Source organism: Pavona decussata, unplaced genomic scaffold, assembly GCF_977016875.1.
Source record: "Pavona decussata unplaced genomic scaffold, jaPavDecu1.1 SCAFFOLD_87, whole genome shotgun sequence".
Lineage (NCBI taxonomy): Eukaryota > Metazoa > Cnidaria > Anthozoa > Scleractinia > Agariciidae > Pavona > Pavona decussata.
This window is the reverse complement of record NW_028145504.1, coordinates 5890982-5916995: the sequence shown is the minus strand read 5'-3', so window position 1 is coordinate 5916995 and position 26014 is coordinate 5890982. Positions and strand designations below refer to the sequence as shown.

General features: G+C 39.9%; 1 protein-coding gene across 3 annotated transcripts; it reads right to left on the bottom strand.

The window, feature by feature from the left end:
• Positions 1–1022: 1022 nt before the first annotated feature.
• Positions 1023–25980, bottom strand: LOC146475053 (inositol hexakisphosphate and diphosphoinositol-pentakisphosphate kinase 2-like). Of its 3 annotated transcripts, none has more exons than XM_085116733.1 (22): positions 25847–25980; positions 23995–24200; positions 22866–23104; positions 21533–21878; positions 20459–20620; positions 19571–19878; positions 18787–18966; positions 17900–18307; positions 16872–17016; positions 16357–16472; positions 15855–15921; positions 14306–14453; positions 12809–12873; positions 11013–11098; positions 10224–10296; positions 10007–10134; positions 9026–9140; positions 7195–8224; positions 4928–5068; positions 3169–3327; positions 2176–2292; positions 1023–1511 (listed from the first exon to the last, which is right to left on the bottom strand). In XM_085116733.1, the coding sequence occupies exons 2-22, from the start codon at positions 24136–24138 to the stop codon at positions 1210–1212; spliced, it is 4479 nt and encodes a 1492-aa protein (XP_084972859.1). In that variant the 5' UTR covers positions 24139–24200; positions 25847–25980; the 3' UTR covers positions 1023–1209. The 3 variants fall into 3 exon arrangements, with proteins under 3 accessions (XP_084972859.1, XP_084972860.1, XP_084972861.1); XM_085116734.1 differs by having other exon boundaries at positions 4928–5065; XM_085116735.1 differs by lacking the exon at positions 4928–5068 and having other exon boundaries at positions 25847–25979.
• Between the last annotated feature and the right edge of the window lie 34 nt (positions 25981–26014).

Below are 26014 nucleotides of genomic sequence, written 5' to 3'. Positions count from 1 at the left end.
ATCAGATCTGCATGTTCGTGCAACAAACACTCTGCGTGGTAAGGTTTTCGCTGGTTATGCTCAACACATTTATTGTATCATTTCAAATGAAATTCGACATTTGCCACCTAGCAGAGTGCTGACCGCAGACCCCGCCCCCCCCCCCCCCACCCCCCTCATCCTTATGACCATGCTGTCGCTTGAATGATTTATTGAGGGTATATTTTTGTCGGAGCGTGCGCACCCGGACAAAATCTTGCCCAAAAAATTTCTCCCCAGCCTGCGAGCAGGCTCCAAAGTGGGGCATACCGCAACGAGAAACTGTATCCGCGGGCGGTAGCGAGCCGCGCCATGTCTGGAGGCGAGAAGAATAGGGAGGGAACCCCCCTGCTTTTCTTTCTCGCCCCCAGATCGAACGCAATTTTTTTCTTCTCCGTATACCCTACTTGGGAGCCTGTTCACGGGCTACTTCTCGTATTTCGATCTTACCATCATTCATTGCTCAGGTTAGCTTCCTTAGGGGGTAAAAGACGTTATTTCTGCTCGTCACCCGTTAAACCTGAGTCTAAAGACCTTTTGTGTGGATAGTAGAGTGAGAACTGACAGTAAATACAATCCCTAGGGGCCTTAGACTTCCTTCAAGTCGCTCATTCCGCTGGTTACGGAGAACGCACAATGATAGATCAAAATAGGGGGCTGGTTCGGCAGACGTATTTTTTCATCGCACTCCACACTCATATTCCACACGCGTTTTACGATTATCTGAATACTGGTCACTTCGTGCGCTACACACGCAAATATTCAGCGCGTTTAGCAATCAAAGAAAGAGGACGAAGAAAGTCCCTGCGTCAGCAGCGTGATAGCTTGTTGCCTGAGCATTTTGGCGCGATCTTAAGCTAAAATGTGCGTCCCCCTACTCTCGTTCACACACGGACGTTTTGCCTTCCCCTTGATCTTCCCTCTGCCGCCCTTATCACAATACCACGGGTGTCCGCGGAAAGCGGGTTCAGTTTTGATAAGAAAGAACGTCTTTCTCCATAAGCTCAAAATGAAAACACATTTTAATTCCTTCGAAAATAAATCCTACCAGTAATTGAGCATCAATAAATACAGTCAGCGATATAACGTGACGACCCCATTTTTCCACTTCAAAATTTGTCATAAAATAAACCAAATTTTCAGACACTAGTCTTAACGGTTATTGCTATCGAGAAAGTCAGGCATTTCTTGTCAAGAGTCTAGTTTTTCAACTGCCTCGGTTAACAAGTCCGTTATGCCCTCTGCATCTTCACTTGCCACGGAACTCAGCTTCTCCATTAACTGTGTGGAGTTTGAAGGTCGCGAAGTAGACGCTAACTTCCTTGAAGCGGATTTTCTTGAGGGTGTGTTCATTGGTGTGACGAGGGCTTCAGTCATCTGACCAGCGGTCTTGTCAAAAAAGCTGTCCATCTCTTTCAGCGGTATTGAATTGTGCAGAGTACGAAGTGGATTCAACGTCTCCACCTTGGTCATTTCTTCATAAAAATCTGCAACTAAACATTGAGCAAAAGATTCCATAAAGTGAGTCTAGCTTGTAAATTTAAATGTTGCGTAATGCCTCGAGGTGAAGATACAGCAAAGGTGAGAATATCATTTCCGTGATGCAAACGATGTAGGAAAAAACCTCCAAAAGTCACAAGTTTCGGTAATTATTAAGTGCTCTATGTCCGAAATAAAAAAAAAAAAATCAGGAAAGTACGAAATCGTTCGAAGCCTCAGGAAAGTGACCACTTCCTTTGGTTAATACTTTAACAAAAACTGATCAATAGCTACTTCGCGTCTTTACATAACAATACGGCTCAATGGATCAGTCAGGTCAAAAAGCAGAGACAAAACCAGCACAATTAGACGATCGAGCGGTTTTCAAACGAGTGCTTTGATTTTTCTTTTGATACTACGCTGTTTTGGGTTAAAGAAGACTCGCGCGACTGTCAACTCGCGCCACTTTCTCAACCAATCAGATGTAAGACATGAAATCAATCGTGAATTGCTCGCGGGCGTCCTCCCGCGCCTTGCGTCGAGTTCTGAATGGTTCATTTTGCAGTCTACGTCTGCTGTGATTGGTTAGATCTAATTACTTTGGTTTTGGGTTTTACGGCACTCAACTGAAAACCTTGCAAGAAGCTGAACGTATAAAGAACATGAAAACTGACTTACTTGGAGGCTTACGACTGTTTCTTGTGCTCTTTGTAACTGAGTAAGGTCTTACCACCAAAGCACTTTGAATGGCGTACGAAAGATTTCTGACGGCACGAATGGCATAAGTTGCAGACCCTAAACAAAACAATGACAATTAATACCAATTTTCAGACCTGAACCTAAAGCTGATACTATAAGCCTGGTGGTTTCTAGAGGTCACCTCGCCATACATTAACCACTCAATTAATTGTAAATATATTAGAAAGAAAGGCAAGTAAACTTCAAATAAACTTCAAACTGATACCCATTTTAAGACTAAAACAGCTTTACCTTTTGGGGCCGCACATACCTATATACAGCTGATAAAGATGAACCATGATGATGGTAGTATCATCGAAACGTCGGACAGCATTAGTTTTTAAAATTTTCAAGTTAGAACTTAAGCGTAAGCATGTCGGCACGTGAAAAAAAAGTTTTGAAAGTCTACGCGAAACTGACGATGACATGGTGGCGATAAGTATGAAGTATATTGCGGATGCACGACGGGAAATCAGACGAATATTTGCAGAAGCTCAACACACAGGAGAACCAAAGGAACCTCTGCTAGCAGGGCGTGAAGCACGCAGTCATTAATGATTCACTGGTGCCCAAAGATCGAACGATAAGTTATGTGCTAAATTATTCACATGATAGGCAATTTCCGAGTTGCTCGGAACCTCATTATGAAAGCGAGGCTAAGTGTAAAGTTGTATTATGAAAAATAGTTTTCATTGATGACTTATATATGAAGAGCTTTGCACTTATCCTCGCTTTTATAATGAGGTTACAGCAACTCAGAAATGGCCTAATCACGCCACGCAGGGATGTCCTAAGAAACTTTTAATGATATTCAGCCTCCAATGTTAATTACATTTAGGTCATGAAAGATGTTACGAGAAAGATCGAAACATCGACTAACGCTTATTTTGATATTTTTTGTAATGTGCAGAGTACGAGTAATCACTTTCTTACCATAACTTAGTTTTCTTGTTGGAGATCCCTTCTTCAACGCAGGCGACGACTGCACAATTCTGAGCGGCTGGCCAACTGCACTGCTTCGTTGCTCATTTGCCAGATCAAATGGCCGTACGGAGGTAGTGTCTGATTTGGCTGACGAAGGTTTGTGACTGTCTGTGAACGGAGAATTGTTTACTGTTGGTAAAGTACCTCGCGTGGATGTACATAGGCACACAGCTATTTCAATTAATGCTGTCGGATTATAACTTCTCGAGCTTACACGACAAGACCTAAAGATAATATGGGTGGGTGTCAATCATGCAATTTCGATGCAATTTTAAGGTTGTCAGTTCCATAGGATGGGAGAAAATGTCAAACATTTACCTCTGCGATGAAAAAGAGAGTGAGCCACAGCTGTGTGTGGTAAATTTCTGACTAATAACTTTCCTTTATCACCTTGCTGCCGTCCTGACACGTAAGCTTTCCGACCGACCAAGTTAATTGAAATAGCTGTAAACATATTTGATTGCAGTCTCTTGACAACATAGCTTTCTTATAGATTGCCAAATCATCACAAAGAAGTGCACAACAAAGGCCGGGCCCAACTTATTGTTTGATGGGGTTTCAGAGGACGGTTAGAAGATTTTCCTACGTTCTGGGTGAATTTCAATACACGCCCTGGCACCTTTAGGGTGAATACAGGACATACACAACGCTAATACGCCAATGTTTATTCCAGCCGCCAAAAATTCACCCAAAAGTTTTGAAAACCAATACTAAAACATCAGAAATTCCCTTACTTACGGTGCATCTTCTACAAATTACACAAGACTGAAGCTTATAGGATAACAAACAAATGAAATCAAAAGGAAGGATGGATTGTTGGATGAATGAAGATGGATGGAGATTAAAGGATTAATATATATAACAAGTCAACTACGATGTAAAACGGTGACATGAATATTAGCCTCTCTTGTTAGTGAAACTTCAGAACCCCTTGCCGCTTCTACCATCCCACTACTCAAGTCCTTGTAGCAACTCAGTTTACGCTATCCCTAATGACAGCATTCCAGTAAAGTTAACGATCTTTCAACCCCTTCTCCCTAGTTTCAACGTTTCAAAACCTGAAAAATTCATGGAGATCTCTGCACATTTCATGGTTCATGCATTGGGTTATACATTTTGCTCATTCAATTTGTTGGATTGGACGTCCTTTGCATAATATGACGTCCATAACATCTCATCACGAAATGAATAAGTAACGTTGATATTCTTTCGCTAACAAGAATGCTAAAAGAGCGCGACTTCGACCCTTTCAGTTCCACCTTTCCACCATAATTAATATGTGTTTACTGGTTCATGGTATGAGTTACATGGAAAAATATCATTTAGTTAGTTAATACGTTAATGCTGTAAGCATATTTGTAATTAGCAATGATTGTGACACAGATCTTTGTTTTTAGAAATTCTTAGACTGTATCTGCATATCTCTCTCGTTTTATTCCCAAAATTTGAAGAACAAAACACACGCATTGTATTGTGAGTTCAACAATGTTACAAATTAAATTAGGATAACTAAAAAACAAGCGAAAATGACCAACTAGTGCAGCGGTTTACAATAAATATGACAAACAGCATTTAGCATTGTGACATGTCAAAAAAGCAAATTAAAAGTGATGTGTTAAAAAATATACGAAGATTGAAGACTGCCTGGAATCTGCCTCTCTCTTCCTACCATGTACTCACTACTCCTGCCATTCTCTTCACTCATCACCTTTCTCTTCCAGTGTTTGTCGTTCGTCTTTTATTGTCTGTAGTTCTTCATCTGTTGCCGCTTCTTCTTCAAACCCGCTCTTGCCATCCGGTGAATCGTACACGCACTCTTCGTCCTCCTCGTCAACTGTGAGCATAACTTCTGTTATCATCCCGGCAAGGTGATCACGGAAATGCCACATGAAATGTTAAGAACATCACACAAAGACTGCAGTTTAATTTCAGATGTTGCTGTTAGTTTCAAAAGCAATGCGCCATCATGTCGCGGTTTATTGTCGTCATGAATGAACTATAAGCAATTAAGATGCATGCATGCACGCAAGAAGAAGGCAGGTTAACGAAAGCGCTTACATCATTTACCAGGAAGCAATGTTTTTATTAAAACAGATAATAGCTGCATGCTTGGATCACCGGACTCAGAAATCATTAGCTCAATGCGACGTGTTGCCAAGCAAGAAGGCTGTTTGCAGATTTTGACGAAAATTAATTTAGGCAGGGTAAGAGGCAATAGGCTAGGTTAAGTGGCATTGTTGTGTATTACTAAAAGAAAATCCTCTTTCAACTTGGATGATCTATCTTGCTAATTATCTCTCTTTTTATCGAGTAAAAGGAGAATGATCCGTACATAGCTGCCGTTAATCATATCTTCAGCCAACATCACAGAAGGTAGATATCTTAATGCTTCGTTTTTTACCACCGAAAAAATAGCTACTGATTTTGGATACAAGCATAGTAAGCACATCCCAACATACACTTTCCTCGTGGTAGAAAGCAATTCAAAGTGTCACTGGCGAGAGTAACTAGGAGGGGGGGGGGGGGGGAGATTCTTCAAACACTTAAAATCTCCACCTCCCTCCTCCCGTTAAAACACCCTTACCCATTATCGAAAGTGACCCCTAACCGGATACCGATTTTCAGACTTGACCATAAATAAACATTATTTCAAAATGGCTCTTATTTTAAACATTCTTTTGTTTGTATTCAAATTAACCCTTCCTTCCTCGTTCAACCTTGTCTTTTATTAGTTCTGCCAACTTCAAAACAAATCATCAAATTAAGTATTAGCCAGATCCCGATAAAACGAAGATTTTGAACGTCTTCCCACAAATTCATGATAACGGGCCCCTGGTACTCGGTTGTAGCATGGTTCCACTGTGTACATATATGACTGCTAGGTACCCGGATGAATGAGGAGTCATGTTTCTATTTGTGAAATGAAGTAAAATATTACAGGACCATTACTTCAAATCGGCTTCCACTTTGGCCAGTGGGTCTGCATCGTATGGCCGGCTCTATTTTCATTTTCACTCAAACAGACATTTTCCTGCATTTCCCCCTTTTTCTGAAGGTGCAGAGGCAAAAATTACTGTTGCTTTTGTAGGATAGCTGTAACTGTGGCCAGAGTAATAAAAAAATAAATAAACAAATAAATAAATAAATAAATAAATAAATAAATAACACAAAACGCTTTTTCTGTTTCGATAGTCTGTGCGAACGAGTCTCAACAAACACCCACAAGTAACACCGTATACCGTAACACCTTGACAAGTGCTGGAAGGCAACAAACTGAAATTCAGTCAAACTGAGCATTGCCCTTGTAAGGCAATGTGATCCACACCATGTAAAGAACACATCTCTGACCTCGGTGGAATTTGAATCCACGGTCCCCGGATTTGATCACCGATGCTCTACCGACTGAGTTTCGAGGCCAGACAGTAGCTAGCCTGCGTGGGGTTCTGTGCGTTTTTCGCTGTTTGAACGAGTGGAAACTGGGACGAGCCTCACCCTCCTCCATTTCTTTCGCTCTCGTCCCAATATCCGCGCGGCCAAAAAACAAAAAACGCACAAAGCCCGAACGGAAACGCTTAGCTACGTAGGCTAGAAGGTAGCAAGTAGTGCGTAATTAATTTAGATGTTAATTCGCACCAATGAAGATAAAAAACGGCGCACCTCGGCATAAACATGGAAAAGTGTTCAAAAATATCCATTGCTTTTCTACTGTCACTACAACTTTGTGGCTCTAAAATCTGTGAAAACAACACTCCGTCGAGTTGCCTCAACATTCGAAAGTATAAAACTATTTTAACTATGTCTATTTAAACAACAAACGAAAGCTATGCATTCCTACAGTTTGCACAATGGTACTTGTCCAATAAAAACACGCGCTGTATCGTATGCGCTGAATCACCTGCAAAGCTATTACACATAATTTCGTATTCGCTGGCCATCGCTATGTCGTTACAGAAGTCGCAAATAAAATCACCTTACCTTGTGGAAACTTAGTTAAGTCATCTGTTGGCGATGCACTGCTTGGCGGACCACTAAGAGAATGGGACTTTGGTCGGAGCCGATGTACACGTGGCTCTGACTCATCTTTCTCCACAATGCATGTAATGGAACTAGTCTCCCGGCTTCCTTTTGGCGTTCCCTTCCTTGGTGATGTCAGACTTGCAATATCACTATCAGATTTGATACTCCTGTGCTCTGTGCTAGCACCGACACTGCTTCTAGGGAGAGCGCTGTCACTCATGCTACTGCAGTGTATTTCACTTTCACTCAGGCTGTTCCGCTTCCTTTTCAGAGCTCTGTCTTCTCCAGATGACTCTTCGATCGATGTACCAGACGATACAGCGCTATCACCAGTGCTTGCCTCTAGCGCAGTATCCGAGTAGTTCTCAATTCCAATTGCGCAACGTGGGCGCTCGTTTCCTGCATACACGGTCTCATCAAACGGTTTGTCACTGTAAGGCTCAAAATCACCGCCCTTGGAAATAGCTTCCTCTTCAAGTAAAGCAGGCTCCGTGCTTTGAGTAACTGCAGTGCTGCTTACGTCTGCGCTCTCCAAACTCTGTGCACTTTCTTCAGACAACGCAGAATTTGAATCTGTAGTTAAAACGTACAAAGATGATGTCTCCAGCCCAGAGGGAGGTGAATCTTCGGCGTCAGACACTCCTTCACGGTGCTCGTCGCTATTCCCAGCCTCGGCAATGCTATCAACTTCGCTTGTCTTGCTCACACGCCTCACGTCCAGCATATCTGTAGGCACTGTACCAAAGGACGAATGTCTTATCTCTTCTGCACTCTGTTTTCTTGGAGGAGAGCTCCTTGCTAAGAACTCTGGATCATCAATGGTTTTTGCCCCGGGACAAAAGTTCATTTCCACGTGAAATCGGTTTTCAGACAGCGGATCAGCCTTGGGGTCTTCATATAACATAAGCACAATCTGTGTCATGTAATTCAGCTCAGGTACCTCTGCAAGGAATTCCGTTGCTCTCTGCCACTGGTCATCTGGGACATCCTGAAAATGGTTCAATACCGCCTTAAATAATTTAGGGAAAGATGGAACAGGACTAGTCTACTAACAATAGAGACATGTAGATTCTAGAGCGAGTATGAATATGAACACGAAACTTCAAGTCTTTAGCGAAGTACTAAGAACAGATATCCCAGGTAGCTTCATTTTACTCTTTGTGAGCGACGAACTTGACGCAGTTGCTTTGAATCACGATAGCTAAGCCCATTTGTGATACCAAAACTGACGACGTATCTCTACTTTTGACCTTGCATGCTATTTTCTCTCAAATGGTTACAGATCGTTTCCCATCTATTCGTTTCAACTGTAATATTGTATATCAGCCGTCTCACAGTCTTCAAACATTATATGTAACAACTCTACAATGACGAAGCCTTATTCTATAAGCCCTATGTTTTCTCCTAAGGCTTCCACACCACTTTCTCTGTAATATATATTTTTGTACTCTTATTTTGCTTTTTTGTATTTTGTTTTTTTGAAAAAATAGAGGTAGAACATTTCGAGGGCTTGTTTTCGCCACAAAGAAGTTCTCACAAAAACTCGTGGTAAAATGACGACGGCTATCCCGTTTTCCCGCCAAAATGACACTATTCTACGTGCGCGCGCGCGCTTTGTCTATTGAAAAAACTCGTACTAAAGGTTTCTAATAGGAAACCAACAATAAACACTGATTGATGAATCAGTCCACACTCCAGTCCACACTACAGTCCACACTCCAGTCTACATGCAGGTTGTTGTTGCACGTTTTGCACTTGGTTGATACAAGCTGTTACGAGAATAACTTACTTCAAAGAGTTTTCCAAATCTGAAGGCATTCAGTACAGTATGGACATGACTTTCGCTTGTGAAATACAATCTTGTCCGGACATGACGATGAGGGGTTTCCACGCTCTGAGAGTAACTACAAAAATTAAAAGAAGTGACCACAATGTTAAAATATTGAAGTAAAAAGTAGGAAATACGTATATTTGAATTGCAGATGAAAGAATTAATAAACGAGACAGCGCATTTATTCATTTTTTGTTTGGCTTTCTTTTCGCAGCTTCTTTAGTTACGTACGTAAATGTGAAGGTTTCTGTTAAGTTATTCTTTCATCTGCAGTTCAAATATAGTATATATTTCACTTTCATCTCTTCACCTATGCGGGTGTATATTACGTGTTCACACCATGACCAGTTCCCAGTTGGTTTGACAGCTCTGTTGGAAGAGCACTGCACCGGGAGCAGGGATGGCGCAGTGGTGAAAGCACTCGCCTCTCACCAATGTGGCCCGGGTTTGATTCCCAGACTTGGCGTCATATGTGGGTTGAGTTTGTTGTTGGTTCTCGTCCTTGCTCCGAGAGGTTTCTCTCCGGGTACTTCAGTTTCTCCCTTCTCCTCAAAAACCAACATTTCCAAATTCCAATTCGATCTGGATTATTGTCAAGCACTTTATCATGAGCCTCTGGCTCGGGAGAGGCAACCACTTTAGTTGCGTACATAAATGCGCTGGTTTCTCATTTATCGATGTTAAAATAATGTTACATTGTGCTTCCACCTGACGGCTCCCATTGTACATCTCATCCACGTATATATTACGAACTCACAATATGACCAGCTCCCAGTTGGCTTGATAGCTCAGTTGGTAGAGCACTGCACCGGCATCGCAGAGGTCCATGATGGGTTCGAATCCCGTTCAAGCCTGAATTTTTTTTAGGCTATCTTTTCGCAAGTTGCCTATATAACTGAGATGATCATTCACTTATTCATTAAATGATTTTGTTCGTACTTTGGGTTGAGGCGTGTATGGATGTCTGACTTGTCTGCGTGTCGTAGATCTCCTCTGATCTTCCGCAGCAGCCTAACACACACTCTTTGAGCGATGCTTAGCTTCTCGTCTTGTGTAATTCCATACTCCTGAAAGATATTTTTAAACCCAAAATTGGAGAAAAGGAACTAAAAAGCAGTGGATGGGACATTTTTTTCTTCAACAGCAAGAAACTAACCTGTGGAATGACAATATCTGCAAAAGCCTTTGCACATTTGTAAAGATCCAGACTATTCTTCAGACCCAGATGACTAAAACAGAATGAGACGGATAAGTATACAAGCTGAAGTAATGGTAATGCATTTATATACCGCATTTTCTATTTATATATATATATTCAAATGCGGTTTACATCAGCATGTGTCCATTAGCGACCTCATCCTACCAACCCAACCCACGAAATCATGAAACAGCACAAAGACCAGACCAGCACACCGGGTACTCCATGCCCTACTCTTTGCGATTAGTGTCTGGGTTCTTTAACGTCCCACAGGGTTAAGACCATGGAAGTGTTGTGAGACGGGGCCTACGGTTTATCGTCCTTATCCGAGAAGACTAGAAAGTCTAACCATTTGCAGATGTCATTACAAAGGCAGCACTTTCTCCTCAGTTATCTAAAGACCCTGAGTGTTGGTCCGGCCGGGGTTTGAACCCACGACCTCCCGCACGGTAGTCTGATGCTCAATCAACTGAGCTAACCGGTAGGCAGTAAGAAAGGGTTAACAAATGCTACCTTCCACTGGCAAAAACAAAACTAAGGCACTGCCCACACATATCCATTGTGATTTTTTTCGTTTGAAACCAGAGATTTTTTATGTTTAACCTTCCATGCACACATAATACAAAATGAAAACAAAATGAAAATGCTCCAGAAACAGAGATTTTCTTAAAATGCTGCTGCAAATGGAGATTTTTACAATATCCATTTAATTCATTTCAAATTAAAAGTGGACCAGTCTGTACTCACCCATTATGCTGCACATCATACTTGATACAGTCATAAATATCAGGAATGAGACTTATATCAAACTGTCTATTCTTCAGTCTAAAATCCTATGTAACAAAACAATATCAATTATCTAACAGGTCAGCTGGGGCAAACTTGTGGGGCTTACAAATTCTATCCTATTGGGTGTAAACTCTGAAGTCACTGATTCGATAAAACCAAAATTTGGATCTGTTAGCTTTTAAAAGGTGGCTGGATCTTTCATGTGACATTCACATTCCAATAGAATGGTTCCCTGCAAAGGGGTGTGTATCGCTTCTTGGCAAAAAAAGCCAGAAAAAGGCTCCAAACTTGCCCACCTTTAGCAATTTTTCTTTTTTTTGTTCTTTTTAATTTTCGAGGACTCTTTTGTAAATCACTTATTAGTGACATAGATTTCCTCAATAAAGATTATTATTATTGTTAATAAAGCTGGCACAGAAATCAAGTACATGTATTTTTGTAACAACAATACCTTTGCTGACAAGAAAATTACTCTGACTTGGAAACCTAGTGGCTAGCTAAAAATAAATTCCCTAGTTTCACACTAACTTTGAGGAAAAATTTATTATAATTTTTCTAACTTCAAGCAAAATTCCCTCTAATTTCCTCCACCCAGACTCTGACAACTCTGTAGAAGTACTGGAGGAGATGCTGATCCATTGTAGGGTTATCCACAGTAATGAGTTGCCGGTAGCTATTTATACACTTGAGTAAAGGGAAAAAACAAAGTGGACAAAGTTTCTCGTCTGAGGAGCAATGATGGCAGAGCCTAAGCCTTGAACTGTAACTGACCTTCAGACTTGATGGCTTCACCCCTATGCATCTCTCCCCATGAGTGCACATTTCCCCTTGGCATAACTCTTCTCAAACACAAGTAAGATGACTGGCAAAGAGTCAGTCCTTTATTACTACACCACTGTGCTTCAACAATGAGGCCAAACAAAAATACACAACACATACGCAGCACCACAGTTTCTTTAGTAGCATGCGTAGCAGTCGTTTCCGTTTCCTTTAAGCCAAGCGGGGCAAGCACGAATGACGCACGAGGGCATTGATCAAAAAGGAGCTTTTGCTCTCACAAAGGATGACACAGGAATGAAAGATCTTTGACATGCACAACATCTAAAGGTCTTATCTCAATCACGCATTACAGAGATATCCATTAAAGGGACAGTATCACACTATTTTTAGTAACACATTGAAAATCAGAAAGACGCTATTCGGTTGATAGTAGCCAAGATATAATGACAAAATTCCATTAAAAGACTATCAGAATGCAAAGAAACTATCCACGTATATTTTCGCCGCCAGATGACCAAGATAGAGAGGAGTTCAAATTTGAAAACGTCTGGCAGACGTTTTCAAATTTTGCTGTTGTAACGCACTAAAAATCGCCGGTTGTACTATATTTTGGTTCAGCCTTTCGTCTTAGAATCACTATTAATATTTCTTTAAATTGGCGATTGAGAAATTAATTAACACAGTGTTCAAAGTTTAAATTTAGTGAATTTTGGCCAAAAATCATGATATCTCCCATCGATCTCCCATGATACTGCCCCTTTAAGGAAACCTTTTTTTTGCTCCTTTTTTGCTCCTTTTTGCCGAAGGCCCTTGCGCATCTTTCGTACTTGCCCTGCTTGGCTTAAAGGAAACGGAAACATCTGCTACGCAGGCTATTTCTATAGAAACTTGCTCCCTTATCTTTTCCGTAACTTTGCTGAATTAATTTAAAGTAGTATGTATCTTTTAAATAAAGATATTCTCAGCATACTCACCTTTTCCAGTTTTGTCCACCTGTGCATCATTAGCTCCAGTGTCTCTTCATGGTACAGAAACGGATCTGCAAAGAGAAGTAAATTAAGGACAGTGCCTCGAAATACATAGGTGTTTTGGCATGGCTTATGATTGTGGGAAAAGCAGATCTGAGATGATAACAGCAAACACTAATTCAAAAAACTTTAAAATACATAACAATGTATGGCTCTTTTTTCTCCGAAAACTTGTGATTGACCTCCAATTTTCTTTCTGGATTCCAAGAGCCCAGCTAAGATCCTCTTTTCCTCTATAGTCATAAACCATGAAAACCTATGTTTATTTTAGGAGTCACCATTCTAAAGAAACTCAAGTTTCTCGGATGCACAGAACACTTGATAAGTGCACTATGAAAACGAGGCACTGTCCTTACATATTAAAAAAATGGGGGAAGTACAGTCGAACCTCCCTTTGCGACCACCTCTCGTAAGCGACCACCTCTCGTAAGCGACCGCCTCTCATTAGCGACCACTTTTCCAAAATACCAAAAGTTTTCAAGTCAAATCACTATAGATGGAACCTCTCGTAGGCAACCACTTCCTGTAAGCAACCACCTCTCGTAAGCGACCACTTTTAGAGATGATTCTTTAAAATTTTCAATTGTTTTTAACCTCCCGTAGGCGACCACTTGACACACAATCTGCTGTTTCTCTCTGTCACTGTAACATATTGACCCACATCATTACAGCGCACACTGTATTAAAATCTCACAGCTGGAGCTATCGGAAGTGTCTCCTGAAATAGCTTAGCATTGAAACAATTGATAACATACACAAACTATAGTGTACATTGAAATGAACTTCAATCAGGTTGAACCCCTTGTAGGAAAGAAACTCTCTTATCTTGTAAATAGCATGAATGTACATGCATGACCGGTGATGACTCTCTCAACCTTGTATGATTCAACAGAAAAATTGTGGCGAAAAAGAATGTCAACTGGATTATGTAACAAATAAACAAACGCGAAAGTTGTAGATGTTTTACACTTGAAATGTAACATTGCAAAAATGCCGTTTCCTGTTTGCTCCTAAATCAGGCGGTCTAAAGAAAAGTTATTACTTTGGGTTTTGATAAGCACTGGCAAAAGGGTTAGGTCTCTGAAATTACCATATGTAAATTACCCGAAATTTAGACCCCCTGTGGTCTGACCTCTGGCAAGTGACCACCTCCCGTAAGCGACCACATATCCTTGACATTACGGGTGGTCGCTTACGGGAGGTTTCGACTGTATAAGAATTTAAATCTGATTTTAGCTCTCATCACAGAGTATTATCTGTAGTTATCCTAGCTTCCCTTTTCAAGTGAATTGTTTCAGGTAAAGGTGCAACACCTGTAAACATGTTCCAGTTTCCAGAGAAATGGTGATAAAATTAAGCAGTCTGAAAACCATCCTATGAACAGTTCCCACCAAACACTAATAAATGCACTAACAGCAACAACAAAGATGGGTAATAGCTGACCTCTTGGATCATATATTTTCTGCGCAGTCAAGTCCTTCAGTTGCCCTGTAAGATTGTGAACCAGGTTATAAAGCCTCTCACACATGGCATACGGATTCTTCACAAATTTCATGGCATTAATCACAGAGCGAGACTTGGTTGGTGCAAGCTGTGATTAAGAAAGCAATAAGAATATAATGACATAAGTATGCAAATTATGATCATCCAGGTGAGTGAAGAAGGACTGTCTGAGGTGACATTGACTGCTGTTTTGACAACCTGAGTGGAATTTGAAACGTCAGTCAATGTCACCTCAAACAGTCCTTCTCAGGACTACACTCACCCTGATGTACATAATTTACGTACTTATGACATGACTCCTGGGTTCAAATTATTTACAGAATATATTGAGTATGGCTGTTTGCTTCATTAAGATCATCTGGGTAACAATAATAATTTTATTTTATTATTCTTGTTGGTGTAATATATGGTGTGTAGACATTTTGAGTGAAAGTTATCATCAAGAAGACAGAAGAAAGTATACTATACACTCAATTACTGCTCTTGGGAAAACAGTTTGTTTTGTTTTCTTGAGGATCTCGAGGTTTCTTCAGATATAAGTTGAGGGAAACAGTAATATTCACGGGAAACAAAACTTAACTAACTGCTTCCTGACAGACCACCCTGATAAAATTCAACAGAGTTCCACCAGCATTCCAGATCTGGGTTGGATCCCACCTGGAATCCGCTGGAATTCCAGGAAGCTAAAACCTGAAATTCCACTGTCTGGTGGAAATTGAGGTCCAGATTTCTGGTGTCTTGTGGAATTCCAGTTCCGGAGTTTTCAAGTCCAAAGGAATTCTGCCCCTGGAGTTCCTGAGTCTACTGGAATATCATTCTACAGTTCTGGAGTCTGATTGAAACTGGAATCCAGATGAATTCCAGACTGGAGCCTCCAAGTCTACAATTCTGGGCCTGGTTGGTCGAAAGCCAATTAACGCTAATCCCTGATTAAAAGTTAACTGAGGTTTCCATCTCGCTGGCCAATATTTTCTGGGACAGATACAAAAATAGTGTTTGCAGTGTACGTTTGCATTCTGGATATCTATAACCAGTCGCCACAAGTGATGCCACCATTGCAAATTTATGGAAGCATCCCCCTCCTCCAAGCAATGTTGATAGGCACTGAAAACATTCAGATTGTACATAAACACAGCAACAAAACAACATTACATGGGTGCAGGGCAGTGAGGTATTTCAAGTTGAGTTTTGAAATCGTCCCAACATTTTGGCCTGGATTGTAGCTGCATTTTAGTCCAGGTGGCATATAGTACACTTAAAGTATATCAGTCCGGTTGAAATTGAAAATATCTGGTGTACATTGAGGCCTCACTTGTTTTTCAGCCACCACTTTTAGTTACATGCCTCTTTAATTGCTAGGCAATGATTTAAAGCCTCAATCTGCACCCCCTCCCCTCCCTCAACTTATGTAGCATGAAAAAGTGCCCCTCAACTCAGACCCGACATATTGCACCCTACAGTTTACAGAAGACAAGAAATTCTTACAAACCTTGGTAAAATCTTCCTCTTCAAAATCTTTACCAGAATGAAGCATCTCATGAAGCCTGTGCTTGACCCTGTATGACAACATTACATCTCATAACTAAAGAACATTTTATTACTGTGACCAAAAGTCTTGTCAACTCATTGTAATAACTAATGCTCAAAAACAGCAAAAACAGTCCAAGGGGATTGAGGACAAATGTCCAGTAATTATTGTTGCCTTGAGCTAACAGGAACCTCCAGATCTGAGTACAAGTACAACTTTCAAATTTCAAACCAGTCACGTCCCCAGAATACTTGATCTTTCCTTTTTCTTCATAGGAGAGAAGGAGATTGTAGAAACAAGATTTGGAGGGAATGTGGAATGTGGAATGTGGAATGTGGAACGTGGAACAAGGAATTTGGGAAAGGATACAATACCATGCAGTTAGTATTGGAAGTTTGCAACAGATTTTGGTTCATCTTCATAAGATAACAGCTGAGATGTAGATCATCAGCTAACAACTTACTTTCCAAGAATCTTGGCAGCATCATTAGAGGTGTCCAGCATCTCTGTAGTGTTTTTATCACTACGCACTAGATGGACAAGAATAGGGGTCAGCTCACCTTCAAGTGCGAGGAAACCCTAGAGACAAGAATGCAATGCTGTTAGCAAATATCCCAGTTCCATGCATTTATTTACTGGCTAGTCAGGCCTATCACAGATATGTCAACTCTACCGGATAATTTGGGAGTTGGCTCCTGAATGCACAACATATTTCCTGGTCACTTATATGAGGCACATTTAATTTATTAAATTGAAGTGGGAAATAGTAGAATTTTGTTCATTTAGGCAATTCTGTTTTTTTTTAAGGAGATAACTCTTGAATTTTCACACTTAATGTATCATACATCTCAGCCACTTCCACATGCCCTTGAATAAATGTAGTTTCAATAACACTTGTACCTGAACAGAAGTGAACGATGAGTTCTTGAATAAATTTAATTCAAGAACTTACCGGTAACCTTCACTTGGCTCGCTTACCTTTGCGAATGCAGCAGCTGTCATTTGTACCCTTCCCTCATCTGATGCATAAATCTTCAAATCATGCCTGTACGTGCTATGAAGACGCAGCAGACCACAACCTGACAGCCTGGAGTACTGCCCGTGGCCACCAGGGTATATGCTCCTGAGTACCAAACACAATTTAAACATTCGGAAATTAACCATACAAACATGGCTACAATAACAACAAAGTCTTGGGACATGTTTCCCTTTACTAAACTGCGAAGAGGAATTATTTGAGACTTTGCCCCTCCTCCCTTTAATAAACTGTAATTACAAGACATTAGTAGTTAACTAAAAGCAAATCACTATGGAGGGCTATATTTCATACAGCCAATGGAATTTAATCCAACTATGTGAATGGCTAGGGGTTTGACCATAGTGGCTAGTACATAAGACTCAGTCAGGTTTATTTTGTCTAAGTATTATCTACCCATAATGAGGACTTGTGACCATTTAAGTGGACTTTTAAACAAAATTAATTTGTGACAGATTACTTTTAGTGACTCACTCTGCTAAGTGTAAATGAATTTCCTACAGTGGGCCTTTTGAATGGAAGATCACAGCTTAGTACAAATGCCCTGCGTTTGCCAGGCCTCACACCTTCCCACTGTGGTTTATCATTAATTGGTCCATAATATTTCTCTTCAGATGCTAGAATTAGAACTTACCGGTAAATATCAAATAGAGGAAAGATCATAACAGTTAGTACGCAACCTTAGCTGTTGTAAAAAGAAAGCCTGAAAAAATACAGGCTTGAACGGGATTCAAACCCATAACCTCTGTGATGCTGGTGCAGTGCTTTACCAACTGAGCTATCAAGCCAACTGGGAGCTGGTCATAATTATTGTGAGTTCGTAATATACCCATATATAAATGAATATGAATATGAATATATGAAACATATAAAATGCTCAGGCAAACAAATTACATGTCTGTGCAGGTCCTAGGGAGGCTCAAAAGACATACTTCCTTTCCAGGATTGGTTTTAATTGATTAATCTGTACCTGAAAGCACGGCCAAGCTCCAGAGCCTGCTCTTTTCCCATCGTGGTCAGTTCTCCACCCCACTTTACAATCAGCAGCAGGGAATGGTCCTTATCAGCAGGAACCTTCTGCTTCTCGTCATGTCCCTTCTGATCGACAGAGCCAGCCTCTCCATCCTTTACCGCAGGAGGTTTGGCTTCTCCACTGTCCTTTGTGTCCTTTTTCTTCACTTCTGTCTCATCTTTACTCTCTGCAGCTTGTTTGTTCTTGGGTTCTTTAGACTCCTTGCCCTGTTTCTTCTTAGCACTTCTCTCATCTGACCCTGAATCTTGTCGACTTTCATTAGAATTTTCACTGTCATTTCCATCTCGAGGTTTTCCAAGGTACTTGAATTGGATTTTCCGATTGATCCCAGAAAAATAACCATACCTTGGGGGAGAAAAGTGGAAAAAAAATTATTACAGAAACTGTACTATTGACAATGGTGAGCAAATGACAGACATTAGCAATTTTTTTCCATTTTGTTTTAAGTTTAGAATACCAAAAATAAGAACCTGCTAAACCACACAACGTTAAACAATAACAGTACAAACCATTTATAAAATAAATGGATACATGTGGGGGGAACTTAGTTTCTTAAGAAACTGTGGTGCTGTGCCGGTGGGGAGTGGAAACAAATGTTTGGTTTATCAACAGGGTTGATAACCAAAGGTAAATTGGCGACCATAAAGAGATTCAAGTGCTGACGTTTCGAGCGTTAGCCCTTTGTGAGAGCAGATTTGCTCTGATGAAGGGCAAATGCTCAAAACGTCAGCACTGGAATTTCTTTACGGTGGCCAATTTACCTTTAGTTATCAACTCTGTTGATAAACCAAACATTTGTATAAAATGAACCACAAGGCACTTACATTTCCAAGACACTTTTGAGTTGATGGATCTTGTTTGGACTCTCAAACACAGGTTTGCCTCCTTTGATGTCAGCTAGCAAGTCTCTGGCAATGTCAAGTACCTCCTGCAGCTGTGTTGGCCTCTTAAGCTTAAGCTTGTGCTCATCAAAGCCATCATACTTCTTAAAGAGTTCAATAAACCTGCAAATAGAAAGTTGCTGAAAATTACCGGTAACTTAATCAGATCAGCGTGGTGAAAGAATCTAGCATCTACATGTAGATAGAATCATAGTCTATTCTTAACGCACCTATGCATAACTAGCCAGCAGCCAAATATGGCTGCTGTACAGATGTGTTCCCAAATAGAAGTATTACATTCCTACAGTAGATCTGAGTAGTGCTTAGCACATATTCAATGTAGAATTCTGCATGTTTTAGCCACACGTCCAACCCTTTGTAAGAAACAGTGTTGGATTTACATTCTCAAAGGGAATTCATAAATTATAGAATATTTTATAGTGTTTTTTTTTTAGTTTCAGGTTCCGTAAACATTCTTGGAAAACTGATTTTTACTTTTTACTGGAATTTGGAAATGTTGGTTTTGAGAAGAGGGGAAAACCGGAGTTCCTAGTGAAAAATCTCTCAGAGCAAGAATGAGAACCAACAACAAACTCAACCAACATATAGCACGGAGTCCAGGAGTCAAAACCTGGGGCCACATTTTTGGTGGGAGGTGAGTGCTCTCACCACTGTGCCATCCCTGCTCTCCATCTTAAGCTACTGTAGGTAGTCTAGATGATCTCACCTTGGATGTCTAACTTCCATCTTCATTTTCTGTTTGGGAGTTCTATCACCATGTCTGATGATGCCAACAACACATCTCAGCTCCAGCATTGTACCTTCCAGAGCTTCAACTGTAGGAATCTCCTCTTGTACATCTAGATTGTAAGGTTTGTACAACTGAGGAGCAAGTTCTTGTACGACAAGGCCAATCAACACTTGCGCTGCATCATCATAATATTTCTTGGATGTCTTGACAAAACTAAAGCCATTGACATCACAAACGTAAGACTTGCCATGAGTGCGTAAAAGGTCGCACCCACAAACTGTTTGCTAAAGGAAAAACAATCAATGCATCAATAATTACAAAATTTAATGTTGTTGGGAATTCATGGCTAGCCAAAAGCCAAGATTAGTGAGACAATAAATAAGGGACTTTAGGGCAAGAAAATCCACTCCCCAATTGAGCTATGTGAACAGTCTGTTTTATGCAACTGGGCACAGATGCTCCATTTTTGTTGTAAGTCTATTGGTGTACAGACCAAGGGTAATTAAGTCCAACCCAACTTAGCCACTAAGTATTTTATCATGTCTCCATTTTTTAACTTTAATTTTGTTGTAATATTTTGAGAAGGTCTTGGTGAACACTCAGTGACTGTTAATTATATTTATCTCATGCTGAAATAAGCAGATGATGTGTGCCTTGCCAGATGGCTTTCTCCAGATCTGCTGACGTCAACAAGACAGGCCTTTCACACTGCAGTGTTCAGGTGTCGCTTGCGAGTTTCATATACAGAATTGCATCAGCAATGCTACAGCCATACAGTCATATAAATCAACAAAACTGTTGTCAAAAACTTATGATAACTGCAACTAGCACATTTTTTTTTTGGAAGAAAGCATCAATTTTTACCTTGAACAGTTTGCAGACTTTGTTGGCAAGTTCTTTCTCATACTGATTGAGAATTACTGGATAGCGTATTTCCTTTCCTTGACAATCCCTTTCAACTTTTCCATCAAGTGATGGAGACTTGCGAGCTTCAGCGTGGGCGTACTCAGGTCCGACTGTGTACACCTAATAAATAAACAAAGAAACAAAAATAAAATTAACAATCCTTCAGATTGAGGGAATACCACACAATCATTAACAATTTTTATTATTCCATTTTGGTCAGAATTTGAACTGAAATCCTGACAGTTCACTTGAACAGTCCTTCAATTGTTCAATAAATATTGTTCTTTTTCCGAAATTATCTCAAAAAATAAATAAATAAATAAATAAAGAAATAAACAGATAAATAAATAAATGAATAAATAAATAAAGAAATAAATAAATAAATAAAACAGACCACAACAATATAAATGTACCATTGCACATAGTCAAGACTTGTCCAGTGCACTTATTTTGAAACATATTCAACTTAAAAGACAAACGCTATTTTCAAAATAAAAAAAAATTATAAGGTTCAGTTGTTGTGGCTTAAATCTATTATCTTGGTTTACAAATTTACACCATTTTACTTTTTATTTTCCTTTGTTTTAGATTCACTACCATAATTATTTGGAATAAAGAAAAATAAAGTCAAACTAGTTTGTGTAATTTCAAACCAGAAGCAAAGCTAACCATACCACATACACCGTAAACCTTTTGTTGCCAAAAACTCTTAAATGGCTTTTTGATTAAAATTTCGAAATTCACAACCTTACTTTGGCAATTCTAAAGTGAGATGTTAGTGATGCAAAAATGGCAAAGCTGAATTGATTTAAATAGGAATATTGTACATTACATGTAACTAACAGTGATCTAAATTATTTACTAGCCCTATCCTGATTTTCCAGGATCTCCTGGCCTTGATTTTAGAATCCTGAAATTCCTGGAATTTTCCAGGATTTCCATAACCTGTACAAACCCTGTTATATTTTTGGACTGATTAATGATAGAACAAATTTTCATTACAAACAATGTCTCCTTACATGGTATACATACCTTTACATCCGTTCCATCAGTTACTACAAAGTCTTCATAAATGTAGGACCCTTCTTTACGCACAGAACTCTCAGCTGAATAAACACTGCTCCTGTTTCCAACCTTACGGAACAATCTCTGGCTTCCTCCACCAGCATGCGAGGGATAATAGATGTAGACGTTATGGTCTTCTGCATTCACTGGCTTCTCGACAAAGGGTTTCTGGAAAACCACATCACCAATCTGAACTGAGTCATCATACTCAACAAAATTTGTGTTGATGGGTTCCCCATTTTGATCTCGCAGAAGGATGGCATGCCTTGGGATATCTATCCCCGCACTTGCCAGAAGACTGTACATTGTTGGTCTGCAAGAGAGAAGGAAACAATGTTGAAATCTAGTAGGCTAAGTTCTCAAACTGATTTGCAGTAGTTGATAGCATAACAGGAAAAGTATGTAGCAAGAACTGTTTTCTATTTCCTGTTTGGCAGACCTGCACAGTCTAAAAAAACAGATTGATTCAGACAGAGTGAGTGTAGAATTCTCCTCCAATGGGTGTCCTGGCATGGCCATTTTAATCAGAGTCACAACTTGGATGTGTTTTTGCTATTCCAACCATTAACTCTCTCTGTGGTATGAATAAACCTATCCTAATGAAGAGCTGTCCCAGCTGAATTAGGAGAACAGCAAGTTGTTCTTGTGTGACATGCATTACAGCTAACTACGTGTATACATGTTTCCTGACTGAAATTAACTTACCCATCTCTTGTAATTTTTATGTCATAAACAATCAGAGCACAACAATTTATAATAAGTAAAAAAACTTGTTAAATTGGGTTGGTTACAATCAGATATCTTATGTGGATCACACAACAACATTTTGTTATCTTCTTTCCTCTGCCATGGAATGCTCGGTCCTTCCGCTTGCCACTGTGCAGAACGAACACCAGGAAGTTTTCAATTTACTTTCAAGGTCCAAATTTTTATAATTCGCTAACTTCTGACATAACTAGTTCTCCCTCCCCCGCTTCTTTTAAAAGAAAGCTTAAAGAATTTCTTCTTTCTAGGTATTAACTTCTGTAAGGCTGTAATTCTTAACTAACTTACTTAATATGTGTGTGTGTACGTGTGCGCGGTCAAAGTTAATTTACCATAAGTCCATATTGTAATTCTAATATAAGATTAGTTAAGTGAGGAAGCCTGACTTGTTATAAGCCTCGTGGTTTCTTTCAGGTTTCCTCGCCATTTATTTTCTTTCTTCAATTTTTTTCTTCATTTTTTCTTCCCATCTGTAAATGTTGTGTATATGGCGAAATAAATATTGTATTGTATATGGAACAGTTTTAAAACACACCTGTCCATCAAAGCATACTGCATCTCCAAATCATTCAGACTGAAAGGTTTTCTGAGCTTAGCATACTCAATGGCTTTCTCCAAAGGAAATCCCTTGGAGTAAAAGGAGATGAGACAGTCGCAAATGGGCCAATTCTCGACCGGGACATTCAAGATGGTCTCATCAGGGAACACAAAGATGTCCACAAAATCAAACTCAGACATGCGTCCTAGAATCTCTTGCATAGGTTGTGAGTTGGTCTAAAGAGAAGAAACACAAAAATTAAATATACTATACAGTCAAATCCACTTTTAACCATTTCTAATCTAAGGTATTTATAGCAATGTAACAGTTATGCATTTAATCTATCTGCCTTTTTCTATAAGATCTACAATCTCAAGGCTTAATGCCATGCTTGCCTCTAGCCTGAATTTCATTGGCCTCCTTCACTCACTGAGTCACTTAGTGAGCAGAGAAGGCGGCTGAAATTCAGGCTATACTTGCCTCCAGATTGTACATCTTGGCCGTGTTACACTATATCCACTCAACATCACAGGCACAGACTACAACAATATTTTTATTGCAAACTGTCAATGTATTATTAGCCTATGGTAAGTTACTCTTTTTTAAGATATAAGAGAGTCTGAGACCTACTTTCTAATCATGGAGTTATCTCTGTAGTACATGCTACCTTTAAACCTTGCGTCCTGACAGTGATCAGCATCAAATTTTTCCTTGTTAGATCAATGCTTATTCAACCCCTGAGGTCATGAGAATTAAGGATATGATCACTCAAGGTAAATTTTCTTGATATTTTAATAACTTCTCGCAATCTCCCCAGTATTTTTATAAGAAAGTATGGGGACAAGATAGGAGAATTTGTTCTTTGATACTAAGGGTTAAAGCAGCCACCCTGGCAGCAGTTCCCAGCTCATCTTTGTACACTCTACAACTGACTGCCTCCCTTCCCATCACTAGTGCGAACTATAAAGAGAGGTATAATAATCTAAGTATCTAGTAAGGATTTTTATTTTAGACTAGGAACTCACTGAATATCATCAGTGGCAGTGTTTATTCTGGAAATTGGATTCTGATGCACCTTTTGTACACTTTTCTAGAAGTTCACTTAAATTAAGCTGCTGTAACTCACCTTTTTACTCATAGCACAGATTCCAATTCTAATTTTAGGTATTCCATCCTCCTCCTCCTCGTCATCATCATCACCATCGTATCTAACAAAAGGTGTCGTATGGTCATCCATCTCTTCAAATGAGTCAAGACGAGTCACAGACATGATACTGACTGACAACTGTCACTCAGACACCAGTCCCTTGCACGGGACATGTTGAAATAATTCTGTAAAAGGCAAGATAAATAATTATTTTGCTAGTTGGGCAAGAGAAAACACTAACACTCAATTGAATACTTTCATACCTCTGTAGAATTCAACAGACAAATAGACATTGTATTTTGCTTCCACTGACCATTTGTATAATGTCCAAATGGATAATTATTGCAAGTAAATTGAAGTGCTTATTCAAGCTGACCTGCCTAGCATTAATACCACCTTGAAGCAGCCAGGGCTAGCTACATTAAGCAGGCTACGTACTTCACATGCCAGACCACTGACTACCCAATAGACTCTATGGTGAGCTACTGCATAGAAGCAATCCCACGGAAGTCAAAAGAAACGCTTTGAAGAGATCCCTCAAAACGTTTGGCATCAACCCAGACACCTGGTAACAGACTGCCATGGGCAGGGTCAATGGCGCACTTCTATTCACAAGATGGTAAGACCAACAGGCCAACAGGAATATAGCAGCAAAGCAAAGAAGAAGACTGGCCAGGAAAACTTGAAACAGCAATCCCTGAGCAGACACCCCCCTAGCTTATCCCTTGTCCCAACTGTCACCGAACCTTTCATTTAAGGATTGGCCCTTTTTAAGCCCTCTGTGCATCCACAGACAACCCAAAGATTACTAAAGGGCGATTTAGACGGTACGATTTTGCCCACGATTTGTCGCATGCGACACGCTTACGCCATGCCTACAACACGAATCGCGTCGTGTAAATCAGCCTACAACATCCTTACGACAGACGCACACAACACGAAAAATGTCGTAGGATTTTAAAACATGTTTTAAAATCCTACCACAATCGTAAGTAAAGGCAATGTTGGGTGGCGAGAGTTGTGTACGATTTTTACATGACGCAAGCAGCGCGTGCTCTAGAAATCGCATGCGACAGTCGTAAGAGAAAATCGTACCGTCTAAATCGCCCTTAAAGCGGCCTTTGTCAACCAATGGGCAAATGGATGTAGATATATGGATACAAACTATATACAGCATAAATCTTGTATGAAACTAAACTTTACCAGACAGTACCAAACTTGCATGTATCCACTTAGTTGACAGGTACTGTCAGTTCATAACAACATAAAAATTACGATAAAACGGTTATGCTATAAATATAAGCTTATGTACACCAAAATCTACTGTGATGTTCACACCAAACAAGTACATGTATGGATTTGAGACCTGTGCAGATCCAAAATTGAACCTCCATCTGAAACTCATAGCTGTTGAAAAAACTTGCCCAGATAAGCAGTCTGACGTTTATCAGGTTTGGTGTCAACCCAAGGTTTGTTACCGAAAAAATATAGATCTGATCTCCCGTGAGCTCACTGTACGGTACATGTGTGTAACCTCTGCAGCATTTAATGTAATCTTCAGCGTCTATTTTGAGCCAAACAGACAAACGAATGCAATGACTCGAGCGTCATAAAGTGTATCACACCATAAAGTATTTTATGGATTCAGTAAAATCACTCAGTTTGCATCTTCTAAACCAATATTCAGGCTGTGCGGCTGTGCGCCATGTGCAGACCCGCACGCGCGCCTCCAAATTTTATACGCTCATTCATTTCATCACTCATACTGGGATTATTTTGGTGATTTTTACCATGATCCCTCATAAATACAAAGATATGCTTACATAATTACCTTCGTCAAAGAGATGAAAGTATTAAGCACTACATGACTGGAGAAAAAGTCAAAACAACACATCAACTCGTTGGTCAGACTTGAAATTCTCCATCTTGAATTATTTCTGACATGATATCAACAGCGTTTTGATTGGTTTTTGTGCTATCCAATCACGGAGAGGTTTTT